This window comes from Necator americanus, chromosome III (assembly GCF_031761385.1).
Source record: "Necator americanus strain Aroian chromosome III, whole genome shotgun sequence".
Classification (NCBI taxonomy): Eukaryota; Metazoa; Nematoda; class Chromadorea; order Rhabditida; family Ancylostomatidae; genus Necator; species Necator americanus.
This window is the reverse complement of record NC_087373.1, coordinates 28,548,617-28,571,365: the sequence shown is the minus strand read 5'-3', so window position 1 is coordinate 28,571,365 and position 22,749 is coordinate 28,548,617. Positions and strand designations below refer to the sequence as shown.

Below are 22,749 nucleotides of genomic sequence, written 5' to 3'. Positions count from 1 at the left end.
TCTGATTCTGACGCATACAACAAACACCAAAACTACTAGTAGAGAATGACTTGCAATCTTTTATAGTACTAGAGCAAATCAAATTCTTGGTGAATTGATATTCTCGGAATGACAGCAGAATCATCTTAGTACTAACAGCCTTCACAAGACCCCTCCGACGAAATATCTGCTCTTATCGGTATTCGATGTGAAGCACGAGACAACACGTTACAATTGCACTACATCCGTCACTCCCCAAGGTATCAACAGAAGTACAGTCTTGTTGCTACAGTCCCGAACATCGCCTGCTGGTGAAGTTATCCAATATCGAAAGTTCCCTCGAGCAAAGTCTCTAAGCTCAACCTGACATACATAAAGTTAGAAAATATTACAGATTGAGATCCCAGACAACGGCGAATGCTTCGCTAACGAAACCCTAAGGACCCTACGAAATCTGGGAAGAAACATCTGGCGGCGTTTGACCAATGGAAAACAACTGGACTCTTCAATAAAGCAATCACAACGCCCACTTTTTGTCTGACAGCAGATCTTTATTTGAGAAAAAAAACGGACCACAACATCGACACATCCCAGCCCGTCACACTTTCAGCGTTTGTAACTTTGCCAAAATTACGAAACTTCGTGGATCTCTTGCGAAATAGGCGTAGTCACGTGCGGAGGGCTGCCACGCAGCGTCGGGTTCGAAATATCGCCTTGGCGCTCAATTCGCTCATCGCTGTTTTCCGAGCGGTCGTGTCTCCATTTTAGCTCTTCTTCGTTTGGAGCTGTGGTTCGTTAACTTTTCATTGTCTCTGATTTGAATCGGTGCTGTTCTTGATCTGCGTCCAAGATATGTGAGTTCCGTCAGGGCAGTGAATAACGAGCGAGTGCTAGTTATAATTTTGCGCAGCAAAGTTCTGAACCCATTCTCTTTGCGTTGTGTCATGTGTCTTTTTTCCAACTATATTAACGCTCTGTTTGTCGTTTTATTTATACTTAAGTTAGGATGATGTTCCTGTCAACTGTGTAGACTTGGTCAGTATTATCTTCCCGTAGTTTTCTCAGTTGTTCATTTGCAAATCTGAAATGTAACTGAGACCCAACATTTCCAGATGGCGAGTGCTGGAGACGGAATTCCTACCTTCAAACTTGTTTTAGTAGGAGATGGTGGAACTGGAAAGACCACGTTCGTAAAACGCCACTTAACAGGAGAATTCGAAAAGAAATACGTTGGTCAGTCCAGAGATTTTGCTGCATTTCTCGCCAGTGGGTAGATTTTGTTCTATTACGGAAGTCTCTTTTTATTTCAGCTACACTTGGAGTGGAGGTGCATCCTCTACTTTTCCATACTAACCGAGGGCAGATTCGTTTCAACGTTTGGGATACCGCTGGCCAAGAAAAGTTTGGTGGTCTTCGTGACGGCTATTATATTCAAGGTTTGGTTTCGATCACTCCACTTATTTTCGAAAATAAGGTCGTTCTGTCGTTCAGGGCAGTGTGCAATAATCATGTTTGACGTCACGGCCCGTGTCACGTATAAGAATGTACCCAACTGGCATCGAGATCTTGTTCGTGTCTGTGAGAACATCCCTATAGTACTATGTGGAAATAAGGTAACTGCAGAACAAAGTGCTCTTTATTTTTTCCGTCTAAGACTCCCATTTTGAACCCTTTAAAATCTCACTAGATGTAATAGTTCTTAGAGTATGAGTTCGCAAATATCCTGGCCGCTCGTGAAAGAGGAACAAATTACTATGATTATTCAGTTTGATCCGAATGCACAGTAGAACAGATAATTTGAGATGTGTAGTGCAGTTGTACAACATGTACTGATTCGATATCAATCGAAAATTACTGCAACGCGGACATCACTCAGCTTTTGGTACCTCTGTCTTTCTTCTGTACCAAGTATGGTGTATATCTCCTGAACATCCGAATACTTAGTATTTGCGGACTCAAGTCATCTATTGTTTCTTGGTACTGCGGTGACCCATTGGATTTACTGTCAGCATAAGTTCCAAGAAATGGTCTAAAGAATATTTCTAACAAATGCAACATCCATTGTGTATAGGAACACAGCTTTAATGAGACATAATTACACTTATTATCCAAGCCCACGGATCATCCTAGTTGCGAAATTCGGATCTTATTTAGGTCTTACCGTCCATATCGATTGATAATGACTGCAACGCAGTCAGTGTTCATGTGGTTGCCACAAATGCGTCATCGATTTTAAGCTTGTACGAAATTAATAGGGGTACTATTGAAATTTTAAAAGATGCTTCACAGCCTTACCACTTTTTCATAGTCCTATAGCTCATATATTTATATCTGTGGACATAGATGCGATAGTTAGAGCTAGTGTTCCTGCGGCCATCAATTTTTGGACGATTCGCTAGACCCCATTCACTTTTGGACGGGTGGAGGAAGGGATCCTCATCACTTGAAGTGCACCCCGTGCACTATATAATTCATGAAGAGCTTGACTGTCGTCCACTTTCTGCTAAATATACGCACTCTGGGTGGACTAATCTTCGTTCTCGTCTTTGTACTTGAAGATAGAACCGTCACACCTAACTGTTGCCAAAAGCTTATTCATGGAGCTATTCATTACCAGAAGTAGGTTGCGCGGCAGTGTATTTGGCCATATATACTGCGAATCAAATAGTGCTGAGAGGCACACCGAATGTTTTGCAAAAATCTCCTTCAAAAACCTTGGAGATTTCGAAGGACTCGAAATTCAAGAAGATGAAGCAATATCTTCGAATCGAGATTTCATTTTTGACATTCTGGCTTAATGGCGAGGAATGAATCACTGCTGCTGTGTTAGTTCCTTGTAACCGTGGCAGAAACTGGATTTTTCAGTGTGTATGTTGACCTGTGTTCTTTTCTGTTCACTTGAATGTTCTGTCTTGCCAGTGAACTCTGTCAAGTCAATGCCTGATCCAGAGATGCTGACCATACCTATGTCAAAGCTTACTTCCAAAATACAAGTCCAAAATTCCAAGAAAAAATCCAAGAAGTTTGAGTAGGGATAAAGAAATGAGTCAAACTACACAACTTAATTAATGAGACTTGCGATTAAAACTGACATAAGCAGTGGCTGCTCATGGATAGTGGGCGAGGCTGCGTATGCTATTAGTTCGGTCATTCCGCGACGTCGATTTTTTGGATTTCTTTTTTTCTAAATATTATTTGCGCACCAGATGAGGCAATCCTTTTCTGCGCTATCTCCTTTATGCCATTTTCCTCTAGTCCCATTCTAATTCATATCGTCTGCATCTACCTCAAACATTAAATATAAATCTTGAGTTCCATTTTATCCCTCGCTTTTGGGCATCTAACATTTTTTATCTCAATAGTTCCGCTTTACGGGGTATAAAGGATCTTGATGCAGCCTCACAATGGAATCTTTGTATTTTGTTGATTGAACCTCATCTTCGCCAAGTTACATTACCGAGATCGGCTAGTAATGCTGCTGATTTAATTTTTGCTTGCAAGCTTGATTAATTGAGCTATGTCGTCTGCTCGCTTTTGGCGCTTTTCCACTGGTCAAACATCATTTGGGCAACCGGCACCTACGTTTTGCATGTAGTGTGGGCATAAGCCTTCGCATTTTTATGGTCTAATCACTGGATCAGATGCTACCCTGAATTTCCTAGTCAGAAGTTCGTTTTTTCGTACATTTGTTGGTGGATGTCGAATAAAAGTCGTTCAACTGGAAGTTTGAGGTTGCAAACTTCAACCAGTTCTCTCAGAAGAAGTTTTGATGCTATTCATGGATCTTGCCGCTGACTCTTTACATTGCTACATTCCTGCTATTGCTCCTCTCTTTCGAAATATTTAAGGTGGCATTTTCATCGTTCTGAATAGTATGGGGCTAATAACAAGACAGAATCGTCGGACGAGAATTGATCACTTCTCATATAATTAATTCTCGGCTACTAGGACTCTACAATAAGGACAAATAGTTTCCGTTGATTCATTTCATTGACCACATGTAGGTCCATTTCTGCAACGTTCTTAGGTGCTTTATGTGTTACCGGATGCTAGAAGTGAACCATATAGTAATCTGGACTGATGTATGAAGCATTTTAGAACCAAAGCCGAATCGAGGTGCTTTCTTCGACTATGAGCCATAACTAAACCACTCTCTTTTCTGTGATTTTCGCAGAATTATGACCTTGATGAATAAAGGAGACAGTGACACGTATTCTTTTATGAAGTGTTAATGGACATAGTTTTAAAGGAAAGCGTTTCCTCGTTTTATGAAGTGAGACACGAGGTATGCGATATATACTCTTCCTTTTCCTCTAAACACTTTATGATATACGTGATTGTGACGATAAAATTTCATTTTATTAATCTACAGTTACCTGTTACCTATATCGCTTGTGCTTGCGCTGTTCGTCGATTTTTGAGCGAACGAAATCTGATTGAAGTCATGAATGACCGCAATCCCCCTTCTCCATGTTGTTGTCGCTCCATCTGTGTTCGAAAGGCGATCATCTTTGTTTCACGACCAAGTTCCGATAGGTGAAGCGAATGCTCTTGACTGTTCTTGCTGTTTCAACAAGTACTGCTGCTTTTCTCTTTGTAGCCTTAGGTCACAGTCGCCTGCATATCGTCCGGCTCCACGCTGAGGTATTTGTTGTAGTTTAAAATAGATTTAGCCATGCCACGCGGGTCTCAAATATATAGGTGTAGGTCCGGCTCTTGTCCTCTTACACGGCACGAACACGATTGGAGTATATGTTTACCTCAAACTTGTGTAAAACACGCACATAAAACGAGTAACGATAATAACGTGGGCAGTAAAGCATAACAAAGTAAGCGATAACATAACAACACTAATGATCACATATAAGCACAGTTCCATCATTATGACGTTCTTAGTTCAAAAACGATAAACCGAAAATAACTATTACGTCAGTTGAACCGTATCACGACTACCAAAAATGGTCACATTTGTAAGAGCTAGAAAATAGCAAAGAACGCAAAAACACGAGAATAGGCTACGAGGAGACGTTGATGATGCTTGTTGAGGGCTATTACGTAGAGTTCGATGGAGATGAGCTCTGCCCAAGTTACAGCTGGAGTCGAAACTGAACGAAAATTAAAGGCGAGAAAACTGTGCTGATCATGCAGAGAAGAGCCATAGCGAGTGAGCAGTTGCATACGATGTGGACCCTCAGCTGTCTTTCCTCATGGGCTCTATCCGCGATATCCATGAGGAAAGACATCCCCTGATCCGCGTGCTCAGGATATTTCGAAACCCTCGGCTCTTTTTTAATAGCGCTTCCGCAATATAGTTCCCGGAGACGAGCGTCTATCGATGGTTTTAAAACTCCGCCTGCCTCGTATAGTCGTGAAGATGTTCTAATTACTGTTCTAATCCGATTCTCTTCTTCTAATTACTGTTCTAATTGTATTAGTCACTGATGTATTCGCAAAAGTCGGCTGGCGAAGCTAAAAAGACCCTGTTAATGATGGTCCTGGGATACTGCTTTATAAGATTTGCAGCTTTCTTTCATCTTCGCATGTGAGAAAATCTTCCTTGAAGGGGGCCATGATCGATACAGAAGGCTCATTATAAGTCAGTCCTAGCACAGCAGTAGCAGGGAGTGTGTCCTATACATGGGATAGTCGGAGACTGTGTTCCGACCATTTTCAGATTTGGACGCTTGGCGAAAGGACCCTATTCACTTTTGGATGGTTGCCGAAGGGATCATCATCGCTTGAGCCAGACCCCTTTCACCTAAGGAGGGTCTGGCTCCTCCTTATCGCATCTATGGTTTTCCCCTTAATCCATCTGCGAATCAGGACCGGCGCAAGATCGCCATTGATGGGCGATTAGCGCTCTATCACTAGCACTTGAGAACCGTTGCAGCAGTAATTCCTGTGGATTAATCTGCAATAGAAAAAGAAATTAGTTGTATGAAGGTGATTCTTAAGAGATTTTTGCCTGGATGTGGGCTGTTTTGTGAGGACCAGAATAGGTGAGGGAATGCAGACTCGCCTGACCTTTCACAGCCATAATGTGTTTTCATTTGTAGTACTCAGCTCTTTTTCACTATCCTTTCGTCTTGTGAAAATCATGTTGATGCTGAGATGATCTTACTGAGTTTCTATGAATTTCTTGACATTTTATGTTTCCAAATTCCTCTTGACTACTGGAAACACAGCACATACATTGTTAGAGTTTTACTCCTTTCTAATCGCTTATAAAAAGTGTACCTGCCGACTAAAAATTCATCCTCTGTTTCATTCGATTGAAGCGGAGGTAGTATAAGTCCATAGGACAGGTTTTGATTAACATAACATTATTGCGATGACGCATACAGCTCTTTGGACATTATTACAAGAGCTACTAGTGCTTATGATGAGTGCAACGCCTTTATTTTTGTTCAGGTTGATGTGAAAGACCGAAAAGTAAAGGCAAAAACAATTACGTTCCACCGCAAGAAGAACCTTCAATATTACGATATCTCCGCTAAATCTAACTACAATTTCGAGAAGCCCTTTTTATGGTTGGCTCGCAAACTTCTGGGAGATCCTAACCTTGAGTTCGTCGCAATGCCAGCGCTTGCACCACCTGAGGTTAGCTAGCTCAGTTTAACTCAGTAACTGCCATGATTTAATCATTTGTTGTGCTACAGGTGCAAATGGATCCTACAATGGTTGCTCAGTATGAAGAAGACCTGAAAAATGCTGCAGATGCCGATTTGCCCGATGATGACGACGATCTCTAGGCTACACGTTTGTAGAATATGCTCTGATCGATATTCGATTCTTTCGATTGCTCGGGCCCTAAACTAACCGGTGGCCACGTTGATGTTAACTATTTTGTTGTCGCCGAAATTTGTTTTTGTTTTTGTATGTTCCAAAAACGTGTATTTCTCTTTTTGTGCAAGTTCGAAATTTCGTTGTTCTTAGCCTGATTAGCAATTGATGGAATAAACCTTTTTGTGCTACACTCTTGTCCATCAGGGGAAACCGTAATGTGAATGTAAGAATAGCGTGTCCCAATTTAACGATGTTGAGTGATAACCTTTTTTATGATATCCTATAGTGAAATAGAATGCAAAAAGGTGAAGGGAGAGCTAGAAGAGAAGCCCTTGTGATAGTACTAAGTTTAAAATGGTAAATTAGTTGCAAAGATGAGGAAGAGTAACAGAGTGGAATTCCAGTAGATCGGTTCATGTAGCGACAGTTGTTTTACTCTGTTAATGATAATGCAATGTCTTTTCGGATTCAACATATGGCAGCAATTGCTTGCTTGTCTTAGGAAATATCATACAGTCGGATAGAAACGAACGGAAGCGTAGTGGTATTGCATAGGCGGCAGCTTTCGAAGTGGAGCGGTGGAGCTGATGGCTGTAATCGAGGTGAGAACCAACCATACTTATCTCTGCAGTTCAATTGCACTAAACTAGGATTTCGCCTCGATCGCAACCCTCAGCCATTCACTCTTGACCGACTCTCAATGGTTTTTTAAGAAAAAAAAAACCCAGTTTCACCATGGATATAAAAACATTGACAGGTATAGTATGAAGATGGAAGTGAAACAACATTTTAGTCGTTGAGAAAATGGGTTGAAACTGTTGTGTTCACGTCTGATTTTCATTGGAAAACTTCTCTTTCAAGTCGTCACGCTTACAACACGAAAAGTGGATGTTGGTTATCTTCTCAGAAGTCCGATTATCCCTAAAAAAAACTTGATTATCCCATTTAGGTTGTCATCTACGAGGACGTAGTTGAATTATTGCATTCTCCTCTTCACTGTTACAATGTTTACTTGCCCTAGAGCTTTCAGATCAAAGAACAGATGATGGAAAAGGAGGCAATTTGGTGATCTTTCGTCGAAAAAGACGTTTTCTAAAGGAAGAAAAATAGGAAATAAAGGTAAATAGATGTAGTCCTCGGTGAATGTATTCAGCCGGCTGTGCTTTTCCTCAACCTAGAACATATTCCCTCTCCGTTTTGCCCTTCTTAAATTGACGACGCGATTGCGCGCGTCATGAACCGACGATGTTAGGATCTCTCCACGAACAAAGCGATACGGATGTAGTTCACGAGTTTGAGCGCGATCACACTCGATTCCCCATACTAGCACAAGGAAAGGCGCAACGATGTTATAACGAGGCGCCCTGATTGCGCCTGTCCTCCATGACGCAACATCGTGCTGTATAATAACGAGCTTATTCTGTTACGTGTGTTTGTGTGTTCAGAAAGCAATAACACGGGTCCACAACCAGGGGCGCTCGCGCCGCAAAGCGATAGAAAGAAGTGCGCCGGGTCCCATGGTGTCGGACTCGTGCGCAGCAACGCAACACTGTATAACTTCAAGTGAATTTTTCAAGAACTAAATGGGACGTTGCTAATTGCTAATGACGTTGCTAACCGTTCCATGACGTGAAAACTGTATGTGTCACGCTTCAACCAAATCTGCTCCTTCGCATATGTTTTCTCCTGCACATTTCCTTCATCAGGTTGGTCAAAACCTTCCCTCCGAAATTGGAAGCACGCATGCAAATGGCTGCTTGCTGATCAAAGTTTACGCTATCTACCGTGGAACTTTATCCTTATTAGTGCAATGATGAGATTCATGTCATTTCATATTAATAGATCATTCTGTTTTAATTGTTGAGAAAAAAAGAGGAAAACTCAGATTTAGAATAATTTCTCCAAATTTTGGCGGTATCAAAGGAATAGAGATGTAAAATCAAGTTTGAATATTTTCTAAATGTAGTACCGCAGCATTAGGGAAGAAAACTATTAAGTCATCATTCATTACATCATCATCTCTTTAACGCCTAAATTTCTTTTTAAAAAAAGCAAGAAGCCGTCGCTAGAAAAAAAGTTTTGCAGAAAATGTTTCAATTTCTATTGGTCAGTAAAGGCGATCGAAGGGAACACCAGAATGAGTCTGATGTCCCGGCGTTAAGTGGCCGTTCATGATGATATAAACAAGAAAGAATCCTGATAATCTGTCGATCCGCACCGAGTCTACGGTTATCGAGGAGCTTTCGCTGCTTATTTGAGTTACATTACTTGCAGTGCGGATGTTGGAAGACTGCGGAGTTGCCCGCGTCTTATCGTGTAATAAGTTGCATCGTTGGGGAGATGAAGTCACACAGGTACATTACATTCGCGTTATCAGACATAATTATGTATTCATTTTCTGGATTACCAGGGAGGAACTGAGGTGAACTCGCTAATACTCGGAAACTGCACCTCCTTCCTCTTTTCGTGGAGAGATTCTTCATCGTTACTTCCGTCATATTCTTTCTTTTTAGAATACAAGTGGCGCTCCCAGTAGGTATGGAATGGAAGAGCGTAAGAGCCTATCCATAGTTTTTTTTTGAAACTACAAAAATGCACAAACATAAAAACGCTAATGCTTGGATTCCAGTACTTCGCAATGATCAAGGATACTATGTCCAGCATACTACTTCTTCAGTGAAGGTGGGTGTTAGTCCACACCTCTGCGCGACTTGAGAATAATCGATAAGACGACGGGCATAATGCTAGTAAAGAAGAATTTGACTACAACTATGTCTTTCACGAAATTAAAGAGTGAAAAACTTCCTAAAAGGCATCACCCCACGAATCTGAGGTGGTGCAGATTTCAGGTGGAGTATTCGTATACAGGATGGGAGACTACGGAGAGGCGGGTGATTCCGTCCATTTCTTCCTAATTGCCGTAAAAAAACGGCCCGGAAGATACGGCTTCATTCGTTTTGGCGCACCATTTTGCACAAGAGGTTCGATTGGAGCGCGCCAGTCTTGTGCGGCGCCGCATCTTCCGGGCCGTTTTTTACGGCAATCAGCAAGAAATGGACGGAATCACCTCCCTCTCCGTAGTCTCCCATCCCGTATACGAATACTCCACCTGAAATCTGCACCACCTCAGATTTGTGGGGTGATGCCTTTAAGAAACGAGAAGAACACCTTCGGAAAGCTGCAGCTGCGATACTCCCTCGGACCATCACGCTATGTGCGATTGTAGCGCCGTCGGTAAGAGGTCCCGCTGTGTCTGCACGATTTCGATTGAAAGTTCGAATTCGCCCAAATGCCAACCAAGCCTTCCATCCCTCCAGGAATCAAAAATTGGTACCAGACTTGTCTAGAAGGATAAAAACGCTGACTTGACATGTTGTCTCCTCTCGAAAGCTACTGTTTGGATTGGACACCTCAAAGTTGAATTTAAGTGAACGTGGTGGCGCATTCCAAGCGGATTCTTTAACCCCGGACACTTTATTCTCTATCGAACTATCAACTGAAAGGATTGCCAGTTCCTAATGCTTCGTTACACGAGGACCTAACCAGTCTCGTCGACAAATTCGACGGTGGACTTGCGGATAGCAGTGTCCTCAACACGATTTCGTTGTGCATCGTTAGAAGAATGCAATCCGATGTCTATCTGGAAGCTTCCAGAGACACTTCCAGAGAGGGATGCGCATTTGAGATTGGATCATGGATTACCACTCTGGTATTTTCGTTGAGTAACGCTTGGAGTGCGTGCCCGACTATCTACAATTCTTTGCTATTCATCTCGTATTTCACCGAGCAGTCATCACATACAAAACCAGTTCGCATGCTCATTCCTCAACCAACAGCCATTTCCAAGTCTCTTCTTCAATGCAGAGTTTAAGCCATCCAGGAATAATCGTTCATTGTGAAGAAATCAAATTGCAGAAAATCAACAAATTATTGATCCCGTTCAAATTTATTTGACAATACTACAATGTAATAATTTTGCATCTTTGTTCAGTCTGAGTAATGTGCTTGTTGTAATAAGGACTGGGTGTGTTGCTCCCTATTTTGATGCCACCAAACCTATCACTTTTCTCCATCGTACCGTTAATATCTCTAGGTGAGGAAAGAGCGCCAGAATTTTCTTCTGGGTCGTACAGAACCTTCTGTAACCTCTAGACAGTCGCATAAACCTCCAAATTTCCCCCTCCCCCCACTATTCTCCGATGCAGGTACATAGCTAAGTTAACATATGAAAGTTAAAACATAATTCTTCCTCCTGATAATAACTATGCTGCATTAGAATATACCAACTGTGACACAGAAATACGGTGGAGTTGATTTGCAGTGCAATTGTTAACGGTTGTACTCGAAGTAACGTAGTGGGACCCTCATTCAGCATCGCAGAAGATTAGAGCCTAGCAATGCGAAGCAAAAATTACGAAGTATTACAGTCTATTACAGACTACATATCTTATATCTAGTATTACAGTTTGCATATCTTTGCTTTTCTTTTTCTTACCTCATCCGTAAATAAGAGCAGAAGCTTAATATTCTGGAATCTTGTCTGCATTTATTTCTCATGATACGACAACTAAGTGAAATCCTGCAGATACGTCAAAATTTTTTAATTTTCTGATCTCAAGAAAAAGTGAGGTAATACAAGATGATTTTTGCTGTTGATCTCAAAGGTTCATTTTTATCAAACAGAATTTTCCTCATAATATTCGCAACTAAATCGTGAAAAAATGTAAGAGAATAGTGTTGGGATACATGTAGCCCATGTGTACTGAACGCCAGTGTATCAATGTGGGTTCGATAGGAGTTTGGAAATAGGCATGCCACGAACCTGCGAAGAAAGATTTGGAATGGTCTCCGACCTATTGCGCATAAATATAGGTTGGAGCGGTAAACTTTGATGATGCAATTTCTCCGTGACGTGCAAATATAACAGAGGGGTATTCCTTCCTTATGAAGTGATGGTCATTAGCATCAATCACATGGAAATCTTTCTCGTTGATGCCGTTTATTTATTTATTTTCTATTTAGTTTTGATCAACAGCCCAAAACCTGACCTCTAATGCAATGAGCGTCAGTCGTCCTTTTTTTGAAAAATTAATTAGGATTAACTACAAACGGTGCGTTGGCATCGTCTCGTCTCGGTCGGTCCGACAGACGTCGTACTTAATCATCCTTGCTTGCATCATCAGATCTTCAATCGCTTCCGATGCCTACTGTCAGATGGAGATCAATTTTATCACTTATATTATACGTTTATATTTGTTAATTTTTTTTAAATTATTTTTTAATCTTTTGTCACTCTGCTACCGTGTCTCCTTCATTTTTTCATTTCCATTTATCTTCCGTTTCTTCCTTGAGCCCATCCTCCTCTGAGTTTCGTTCAATGAAAATGGTTTTCGCTTTTCTGCACAGTGTCTCTATGTGGTGTTATCGATTTTCCAGAAATGGAACGGTTTTCCAGGTAAGATCCGTGATCTACATTATGACTACAGATAATTTGCTCCAAAATTTCCGTGAAAATAGGTTGCTCTAGACTTTCACAATTTTTTTTCAATGATCAAATCAGCTGTATCATGCTGGTATTTTCTCATCATTCTTTAAAATAATAGTAAAAACCGCAAAAAGAATGTCAACTGCATTTTCGCGCTAGAATTCTTCTAGTCACTCTGAATAAAGTGCTTAGAGAAAACTTGCTTTTTCCGGGAACACCAAATTATCTGGGACTACAGTGTAGATAAGTGGGATTGAAAGAAAAATAGGGACACCTACTATCAACGTATGTAAATAGATGCCTGTGCTTTTTCCACATATCCTCATTGCTTCCGTTAATTGCGCACTGCTCGCGGCTTAAACTCCTTCCGATCCTTTTCACTGTCTTAATCTAATGATAAGACAATCAAGCTGTCCGTCACCTCCCACCGCGCAGAGCTCCGTCGATTGTCAATAGATTGATTCGAATAACTGGGTCGGGGCCGACCGATGGTGCTCTAGCACACGTATCTGGAGGATGACCCCTCACACTGTGTATGTATGTATGGCAGACCTCCTTTCACTGCTGACCTCTGCCATCGCGTCCTATACGCTCGGCGCTCTCTGACCAGTTCGGCGCCAACAACTTTTTTTTCTGTTTTTGAAGAAGTGCCGGGATGGGCTTAACTATAATTCTTCCTATTATGGCATACGTTCCAAATATTTCTTTGCTCAATTTTCGTGGATCAGATCGCTCTTTCTTGTGTCGCTGGATACGTTCTTGTTTGCTCCTCTCTCCTCTTCTGTTATCCACCTATAGACACTTAAGAACGCGAAATTTACATTTATTTGCGTTTGTGTCCCGTAAAATCAATTAAATGAATTGAAATAAATTTTTCCTTTCATTAACAATAGAAAGTGGAATATACAGTATCTTGCTGATTTCTCTGAATTTTCAATTTCTTTCACTTTTTGTTTCAAACACCATGTTCGGCTTCCGTTAATCATTATCAATTAAACTGCAATTTCCTTGCAGCCTATTTCTTCGGTGAACACATGCTTAATATCCCATTCTTAGGGAAATTCATTCAGAGCACTGTTAAAAGGCAGAAGGTTAGTCAACTGTTCGGTTGACGATTTCTGATTACAATTTTCTTCATAAAAATCCTTTAAAGGTTGCTGATTCTGTTGACTACCTCAATTACTATGTGACCTCAATTATTCTTGCCTTCTTCTCTTTGGCTATTTCTGCAAAACAGTATTTTGGATCTCCTATACAGTGTTGGGTACCGAGTGAATTCCGAGGTTTGTTTTTTTCAGTCAAGTTTTTTCTCCCACTGCTACTGGTTTTATATATAACTTTTTGTCCGGCTCAATGTTGAGATTTCGTCAAAGACGACCGACCACATTAACCTCTTTGCCATCGATCAATCTAGAATCTATCGCTGTCTTGCCAGTTCCTCTCACAATTCAAACATCTTGGATCATTTGAGAAAAGAGACCAATAAAATCTTATATGTCTATAGTTTCTAACGATTTTGGTCAAGTGTAAAAAAAAACTCTTTGTTTGTGCTATAGTCGAATCTCCAATGTTAGTTCACCATGATTCGCTGCACAGTATTCGCTTGCGTTTGTCCTACGGATTCGTCACGCTTTGCACAGGTCTCGAACCGTTGCTGCGTATTGTACTCGATGAATTGATGCACTCGAGCACTAATCTTGAGTGGATGCCAGTTTTCTGTGAAAGTAGAAAGTTAAAATTATTCTATTTTGTCAATCTATTTTTGAACTCTTTTTCTTATTCCTTCGGACAAAAAATCCTCAAGAAAGAGGGCTTACGTCACGGATGACATGAACGGGAATTTGGTATTTTCGACTAATATGATTTTGATTCCATGGATAATTTGAGGTTTTGGGCTACTGAACGACTTGGAATTTTCCCCGAAATCGAAGCTAGATAATGTGTCCCACATCGATGTCTTAGGTGTATGCTGTGGACTTTTTCTTGTCGTCTTACCCACTCTTTTTTTGTCATCTTTTTTCTTTGCAAATGAAAGAATGAAAATGTGGAAGTCGAAATTGTTTTTTTTTCTTGCAATCGCGAAGCTTTGCTCTCTAAAAGACCGAAGAAAAGTTGCAAAAAAAGCTGTTGTTTAAAGAAAAACAGTGATAGCTTCAGCAAACAATGACAAGCGATCTCTCCTGTCGCCAACTTTTTCCAAGCTTACTTTTTTTAATCAGTGAACAGAATTATTATTTTAAGCTTTTCGGCCCGATATTGCAAGGAAAAGGAAAGTTGTGTTGTATCATCTGAGATTATGTATCGGTCGGCATGAATGCATGTTGTTTACTTTGAGTGCGTTTATTTACATGGCGCACAGCCAAAAGCATCATTTATTTGCAGAAGGGCATAAATTCACAACATTAGCAATCCTTGTGGTGCTGTTTGCATTATTCCAAAGCAGAATAGTATGAAAACATTGTTTACTATCGTTGGGATCGTTCTCTAATTTCCAGGCGCTCTATTTCATCTAAATTTAAGAGCTGCAAAGATTGGACTCTACATTAACTGAAGTACAGGTATTGCTGTTCCCATAGTTTCTCGTCGTGTACGATACGTATACGTACAAGAATCTCACTAAATCGTTTTCTTATCGAACAAAACTTGTAAACAAATATCATATTCGAAGGGTATGGTCCACATTTTGAAGCAAATGGAGGTCCACTGGGTTTGGAGAATAGAGCTGGTTCAAGGGTATCGATCGGTCATCTGGCCATTAAGTGTTACATCTGGCTAGTTCCTAGGGCAAGAGGGTGTGGGGGTCCAAGAAGGCGTTTTGGACCTGGAAAAAGCGCCTCATCTGATCAGTTCTCAGTTGCGTCAACAAGGGAAATAATCAAGTATCCTACTACAAAAATGTATTAGAAAGTTTGAAATTGCTCTAGAAAACTATCTAGTAAGCAGAAGCGGAATTGCAATCCGATTTCCCTTCTTCTGTACATAGTGCCCTTTCAATGATAACGGGAAAAATGCTGACATCAATCAATACTTTGGCATTTGCCAATGGATTCACTTCAATTCAGAAAAGGCTAACATTCGTGAACGCGTATGTGGCCTATACAATAACTTGCGGAACCATTTGATGGCAGCCCGATGATTGAATGGGGTGTACTGGATGTACTGCAGACGGTAAGAGATTCTCCCGCCGCTGGACGGTCGGTGACACCAAAATCTATCCTTTCATCGTTTAGGGGTCGATAAATTGTCTCTGGATTTGTTTGATTTAAAAAAAAACATTGACGCGATACATCGGCTGGTTCTCGCAAGCCACCATACAAGCTGCACACGCATTTATGAGCCTCAAGCAGTCCTGATGTGAAGTAGAAGGCGAAAAATAATCGAAGTGTAAAGGACGAATTCCAAAACTAGAATTATTCTCAATTTCCGTATATATTCTTGATCTTCGGAAGGCTGAGAGAATGTGCGACAGAAACACCACATCAGAAGTTTTTTTTTTGCTGATCGGTAATAAAGTACAATACCTAAAAGAGCGTAAAGTGCACAACGTTGTTTAGTCCCTATGCGAATGCGACTACGTGTTCGACTCCAATTCAGAATCGTTTGAGTTTTATGAACGCATACGAAGCGTCATAATGACATGTGGGGGCAGCCGACGTGTGACGACGAAGTCAGTGTTTTATCCTCACCAAAAGACTCCTATCAATTAATTGACCCCGAAGAGATAATGGCTTGATTGACACTAACGCGATTCCGAACCATCGATCCTGTAGTCACACCCGAACCTCTTTCTACATCTAAACCCACCTAAGCGGTGGATCTAGCTGTTCCAATCAAGTTGGGACCCTCGCCACTCATCGCCGCAATCCAAGGAATAGCCGGCGCTGATCTTACTTCGATCCCAGTTGCGCCGAGCTTCATTTTTATTTTTTTATTTGTAGATACACGAACCGATTATAGGGGAAGGGGCGGTGTTTCCGGTGTGGCGTTTTTAACTGTGTACAACCAGGATGCGATGACTAACGGCTTTTCCTCCTCCCTTCGCAGTTAAGGTGATGTTGTGCTTGCAGAACCACGTCACCATGAGTGGGACTGCTCCACCCCTCCTGGTTCCCTGGAGAGAGAGGCTACTTGTGAAAAAAGCTTTGGTAGCACGTTGGAAATGCGCTATGATAAAAAGAAGGATCGTATCCAGGAAAAGATGCTGACAGAGAAATGTTCATAGTGAATCATGCAGCGCAAACATAATGCATGGATGTGTATAGACCTAAATCGATAAGGATTTGTAAGACATTTCGGACCTTACAAGACTGTTGCTTAGAAATAAATCTCGAATATTCGTATTGATATTTTCCAAATTATTTGCTAGGACGAGGCAGATTCACAAGATGAAGGTTTGAGCTAACTATAACTAGTCGATAACTATTCTTCCACATTAGAGGTTGTAGAAATATGGCGAAAAAGGTCTTAAAATGAATAGATGAATATTTGTACAGATCTCATGAAATTGATCAATTTATTAATATTAGGATTTTTTAAGTCAGATCCATTGATTCTGCTGAAGGTTATCATCTTTAGAAGAACATGGGCATTTTTTTGTATTCTTTATTTATTGCGTATTATTATATTGTATTTCTTTTATTTGATAATCATATGGTATATTAATATCATTATATGAGGCATGTTATTTATTTGATGTTTATTTGAAACAGCTCTGCATTCGAAATGAGTCTGATTAATCAAATCGAGCAATCACAACCATCAAGTGCTGAACCGAACGATAAACTCAAACACCTTCTCTTCATTTTTTAAAAATTAACTAGCATCATACCGCGGGTGCACCTGTGGATCGAAATCCATCCGGTCATCACAAACCAGATGAAGATCTACATCTAATGGTCCTCTTAAACGCCGCAATCCATCTTTCCCTTTTTTTGCGCTGTTAATTCGGTTATTAACAATTATGCGGATCCTATGATTACAGGTGGATGGGAAAAATACGCCGAAGACTACTGTTTCATTGCTAACTCATACTATGTTCCTTTCGAAGAAGAAATCCCTGTTGATGTGGATCATCGAAAAGATCACATCAGTTATTATCGATGGGTACCGATTATGCTAGCGCTCCAGGTAGGATGAATGACCAGACAGGTTGAGGGGTGTGTTCGACAGCAGATTCTTTACAAGTTACCATTTTAGGCTATCATGTTCTTTATTCCTAACTGGATTTGGAATATGCTTCATAAACAAACAGGTGATTTCTAATTGTTTATTATTGCCTTCTTCTATCATGGAACCATTTTCAGCAATCAATCCGAAATCATTCCTGAGTGAAGCGGAGAAGATCAAATTTGCTGCTGGAGAGAAGAGAGAACAGGAGATTAAGTCGCTTGCTAACTACTTCATGGATACTGTAGCCGTGTTTGGTAATCCAGCGGAGTATAGACGAAGTGTACGTTATGCAGTCGGCCGAATAATTTTTAGTCAGTTCAGGGATGAGTTAAACATCGTATCGAATCTGTTTACCTACAACATTTTCTTCTCAAGTACATCTCAAAGTCTCGGACATTCTACATTGTTTGTTGAGCCTAGCCTTGTAGTTATCGTCTACTGTGGGATACGTCACAACAAGGAATTGACAAGCAACATTTATTGGAGAAAGCAGCTGCAACTTTCAATGAACTAGAACGTGAATTGAGCAGAATTGTTTCATTTGCTGCTTAATTGGTAGCAGCTTTCATCATAGGAGTAACCGATCGAAGCTGATTTTTTAGCTTTGTCACTTTTTCCTCGGTATTGCGTAGTGTGGATTATAACATTTTTAATCAGTGTAGGGTCAAGTCGCGGAATTTCTCTTTTGTTCTAGGAAAACAAAACAACAGCACCTCTGACTTTTTTTTTGACAAATCAGTCAAGGACCTACTGAAATTTAATTCTAGTTGAAGATTTTCTTGATATCTCTTCTATTTATCTATTCATTTCTTTATTCAAATGTTTGAGATACTCTGCAGCTTGGAACAACAATCGGTCCAAAAGTCTTGGAATAAAATACAAGAACAAAACATGCACCAATGTTTTTGCACACAGGTTTAGTACAAACGATATCGATATCGATGTACTTACTGAACTTTTTGTTTCCTTGTGATGTTTTTCGCATGTTTTATGCCATCAGATGTCCTTCTAACCACATAAAAAGACCATATCAGTTACTGAGTGGGGGTGTAGTGCAGTCAGTAAGAGGTCCCATTGTTTCTTTAGCATGATTGATCGAAGGTTTGAATCCGCCCTAGTGCTCACCGAGTTTTTCATCTCTTCGGGGTCGATAAATTAGTATGAGACTTGTCTGAGAGGATAAAAACACTGACTTGATTCATCGGCTAGCCCCCGCAAGTCATTGTGCAGTGTAGTTTTGCGTCCCTTTGCCTCAAACGATTCAGAATTGAAGTGAACGCGGTGGTGCATCTCAAGCGGATTGATTAACGCCAGACACTTTATCCTTTATTAGTTAGTGGCTGTTAATCGTAACAACATAATTAGTAGTTCACTTAGTCGTAGCCCTCAATCTGGCCCATGATCCTAACTCTTGCGCGTGTAATTTCCAATGTTTTACCACCTTTCGTATTATTTCGAAGGTCACAGACTCAGCTGTAACTTCTACGCTTAACATAAGTCATTGTTGTTCCTAAACTGCTACTGTTCAGAATCGCACGGCACCACGTTCCGGATACAATGCTTTATGGCTGTATCTACTCACCAAGGCCGCGTATGTCGCAAACATATGCCTACAGCTGGTTATTCTTAACCATTTCTTAGGAGAAAACTACATGCGTTGGGGTTTCGAGGTCAGTGTTCTACAAGGTCCTCAAATGCGACTTATTGTCCGATTCGTTCCATTACAGATGGCTTCGAATATTGTTCATGGTCATGAATGGAAGGAAACATCTGTTTTCCCACGAGTTATCATGTGTGATTTCCAGGTAAATTATGAGAATGTGGCAGCACCGTCTTGATACGATATCGCTGCCATAAAAATCCTAATGAGCAATATAATAATCGTCTTGAAACAGTGTTTGTGGGATCTTTCGATTCGTTGTCGTCATTACGTTCATAGGACTGACGGAATGAAACGGTTCAAGGGGAAGAGTGGTGAAATTAATCAATAAAGTAACTCTTTGAACTTGTACGAATGATAAGGTCCACCCTCTGCGGTTTTGTTTCGTCAGTCTAGCCAGTGTAAAAAGTTGCTTCGTTGGACAGGATGATGCAAGAGGTTTTATAAAGGAATTTTGTTCCTCAGATCACCTCATGAATGCACTACTCTAGAGAAACAACATCGAAAATTTTTCCGAACGGTGCCTCTAAAATATTTGTAGAAGATCACGACTGTAAAGCGTTCGAAGTCCAAGAGCGTTTTGTTGATTTCGTTCGTCTTGTGTTCCAGAAATACAATCCGAGAAAAGTTGGTATTTCGTACCAATCTGCTTACAAAGTACTGCTTAATAGATTGGAAGTAATTTCTTCTTTCAATAATAAATCTTTTCAATTCTTTCAGTAATTTGACATCAGTCTAGTCGTTACCATTGATTTTTTAAATACCTTTCTCGGAATGAACTCATAAGTGGAGACCGAATGTGTTCAACCAGGTGAGCGATTGTATGGACGAAGGAGTGTGTGTTGAGCAGAAGGAGGGCTGGCGCTATGGCAGACGAGTCACGCTCAACCGGTTGAACATATTCGGCTCTATCATTTATCTGTTGTATTTATTTGCCTTGAAACTGCCATATATTTCAGTAGATTCATTTAATAACTCAGCATTTTCTCTAAATAACTAAGACTACTAATTACTATTAAACTGATTACTGCTCTTGAATTTAAATAAAATAAAACAAGTTGCCAAAGGTCAAAATAAAAACATGAAGGACAAGAACAAAAAACAAAATAATTTGAAATATTATGAGATATTAATTGTATTATCCAAAACAAGGTAGAGAGTATGCAGTTTCACTCAAAAAAGTCTTTTTTTTGCTAGCTTAAACTTATTTTGTAAGGAACGTTTCATCCTAGCTATTAATTTACAGATTCGACGACTTGCAAATCTTCAAAGACATACAGTACAGTGTGTTATAATGATGAACATGATTAATGAGAAACTGTACTTATTCCTCTACTTCTGGTACGTCAACTGATCAACCCTAAACTCTTCTTGTACCAGTATCTCTACCTTACTTCTAACAATGCCAGGTTCTTCTTCCTGGGGATAGTGACTGTTATCAATTTCTTCTACTTCCTCGTTGTCATGCTTCTGCCAGCACTTCGAGCCAAATTGGTGCTCCTCAACATGGACGCCGATCGAAATGTGAGATAATGTTATGTTGGTTGATTAAGTTCTATAAAATCAAGTGTTTTTTCCAGCGTGGTCTGTCGCAGAATGAAATGAAGCGGTTCATTCATGAATGCCTACATCCTGACGGCGTTCTGCTGCTGCGGTTCGTTCGCGAACACGTTGGCGGCCGTGTTGCGTTCGATCTGACAAATAGACTGTTTGCTATGTATGCTGAGAGTGATGTGAGTATACTGACAGGTTATTTTACGGATGCGAAAAGTTTCATTAGTTTGGTAGAGTAAACGGAAATTTCTCCGGGGACAGATGACCTTCTTGGAACTGATTTCGAGTTTAAATTGGACTCTTTTTTTGAAGGAATCACCCCACGAATATGAGGTGGTGAGGGATTCAGGTGGGTTATGCCTATACGAGATCGTAGATTATGAAGAGGAGGGTGATTCCGTCCATTTCTTACTAATTACCTAAAAAAACGTAAGAAAATGCGGATTCATTTTCCGGGGCGCTATTTTCTACAACGAGTTTTCTTGGAGCGCGCTAGCCTTGTGCACGCGCCGCATTGTCCGGGCCGTTTTTTACGGTAATTAGGAAGAAATAGACGGAATCACCCTTCTCTCCATAATCTACGATCTCGTATAGGCATAACCCACCTGAAATCCTCACCACCTCATATTCGTGGGATGATACCTTTAAAGTAGTTCTTTAATCATTTTACAAAGTAATAGTCAGCAGTTATTGTATTCTGACTTCTTTCTGTTATTTACAGAGTCGCTCCGACACTTCTATGAAGAGGCAACCTATCTCACCAATCGAAAAATACTCGCGTCCACCACACTTGGGACCTTATCCACGTCATCCTCCTACTCATGTAACACAGTTTTAATTCCTTAGTTCAGATTTTTTTGTCCAGGTCCGTATTTTCTTGCGTATTTGCAACTCTGCTTTTTAAGGGGTACTATCCGGCACTAAGCTCAGCGCCGATACTTGAAGACTATATGGATCATGGCACGATGAAAATTGGCGAGAAGAGTCCACCTCCACCTTCACTCGACCAGCCAACACGACACAGTCCAACTGATGTCTGAATATTCCGATTTTGAATAATATTCTGCGTATTTTCACATCTATGCTCAGCCATAAATTTTACAAAACTCAGGGAGCGCAGTTATATAATACATGGTTTTTTTTTGCTCGAACTGTAAATACTGTCAATTTTACGCGTAACATCATAAAACTGATGTCGATTGTATGTGTAATTACTTTTTAGAATGAACCGCTATTCCTATAATACCACAAGTGGCGTAAAACTTAGGGCGAACTCGTTAGATTACCACCTGTAAATTATTTCTTGTTCCGATAAAAATGTTCTCAACAAAAACCGGATATTTAGTATTTCACTTTGCTTACGGGGAACTGAGGACAAAGGACCACCAATGGTGTAAAACGTAGGGCGATTTTTGATTTTTTTTTCCATTGGCATAGTATGAAGGATAAAAGATGAAGTGTCTGTCGTTAATTAATTCACCTGGGATAAGCCAACGCATTTACTTCAATTCAGAGTAGTTTGAGGTTTACGAACGCGCATTTAGCCTGTACAATGACTTACGGCGCATACCCGATGTATCAAGTTAGAAAATTGCTAGATAACGATTTTCGAATGCTGGGGAATTACGCACTGTCAAGGGAAAGGATTTTTTTTTGAAAAAAAAGGCCAAGCATTAACGTTAGCAGAAGTCCCTCTACATGAAAGTAAGTTATATGCACTTCGTACTATTCATTAACTGCAATGCATAATTCGTTTTCAACGCCAATCTCATCAACTTTAGTAGTCAACTTTTATTTCTTCTGAAAAAAAAAATGCATTCCATTGTAGTTACCATGCTCGTGGCGTATGTCAATCCAGGAATAGGACTGTGAGATCCTATGAAGATGTCAAAATCCTCTCTTTCTGGCAATTCTAGAACTGCGTCATCCACAGTTGAGCACTAGAATCATGCTACATAATAACGAGCTTATTCTGTCATGTGTGTAACGAAACTCCGGAAAGCCGTTAAACACCCTTTTTCCAGAAATTGGAAACAGGCATCAAAACGGTTACGTATATAGTAGCAAACAATTTGCGTGATCTGAAAAAATCTTATCTTTATTACTACGATAATGA

The 22,749-nt window shown here is 40.4% G+C and overlaps 2 protein-coding genes across 3 annotated transcripts; both read left to right on the top strand.

Moving 5' to 3' along the window:
* Nucleotides 1-1,091: 1,091 nt before the first annotated feature.
* RB195_011252 (uncharacterized protein) lies at nucleotides 1,092-6,731 on the top strand (the record flags this gene model as incomplete). Its single annotated transcript, XM_013442927.2, has 5 exons — nucleotides 1,092-1,212; nucleotides 1,290-1,415; nucleotides 1,471-1,592; nucleotides 6,391-6,579; nucleotides 6,639-6,731. The coding sequence occupies 5 exons, from the start codon at nucleotides 1,092-1,094 to the stop codon at nucleotides 6,729-6,731; spliced, it is 651 nt and encodes a 216-aa protein (XP_013298381.1).
* Nucleotides 6,732-10,387: 3,656 nt separating this feature from the next.
* Nucleotides 10,388-21,673, top strand: RB195_011251 (uncharacterized protein; the record flags this gene model as incomplete). Of its 2 annotated transcripts, XM_064192591.1 has the most annotated exons (14): nucleotides 10,388-10,474; nucleotides 12,202-12,220; nucleotides 13,265-13,341; nucleotides 13,404-13,533; nucleotides 17,232-17,377; nucleotides 17,447-17,501; nucleotides 17,554-17,699; nucleotides 18,949-19,089; nucleotides 19,147-19,224; nucleotides 20,326-20,420; nucleotides 20,489-20,603; nucleotides 20,660-20,812; nucleotides 21,355-21,456; nucleotides 21,539-21,673. In XM_064192591.1, the coding sequence occupies 14 exons, from the start codon at nucleotides 10,388-10,390 to the stop codon at nucleotides 21,671-21,673; spliced, it is 1,479 nt and encodes a 492-aa protein (XP_064050173.1). The 2 variants fall into 2 exon arrangements, with proteins under 2 accessions (XP_064050173.1, XP_064050174.1); XM_064192590.1 differs by lacking the exons at nucleotides 10,388-10,474; nucleotides 12,202-12,220 and having other exon boundaries at nucleotides 13,285-13,341.
* Between the last annotated feature and the right edge of the window lie 1,076 nt (nucleotides 21,674-22,749).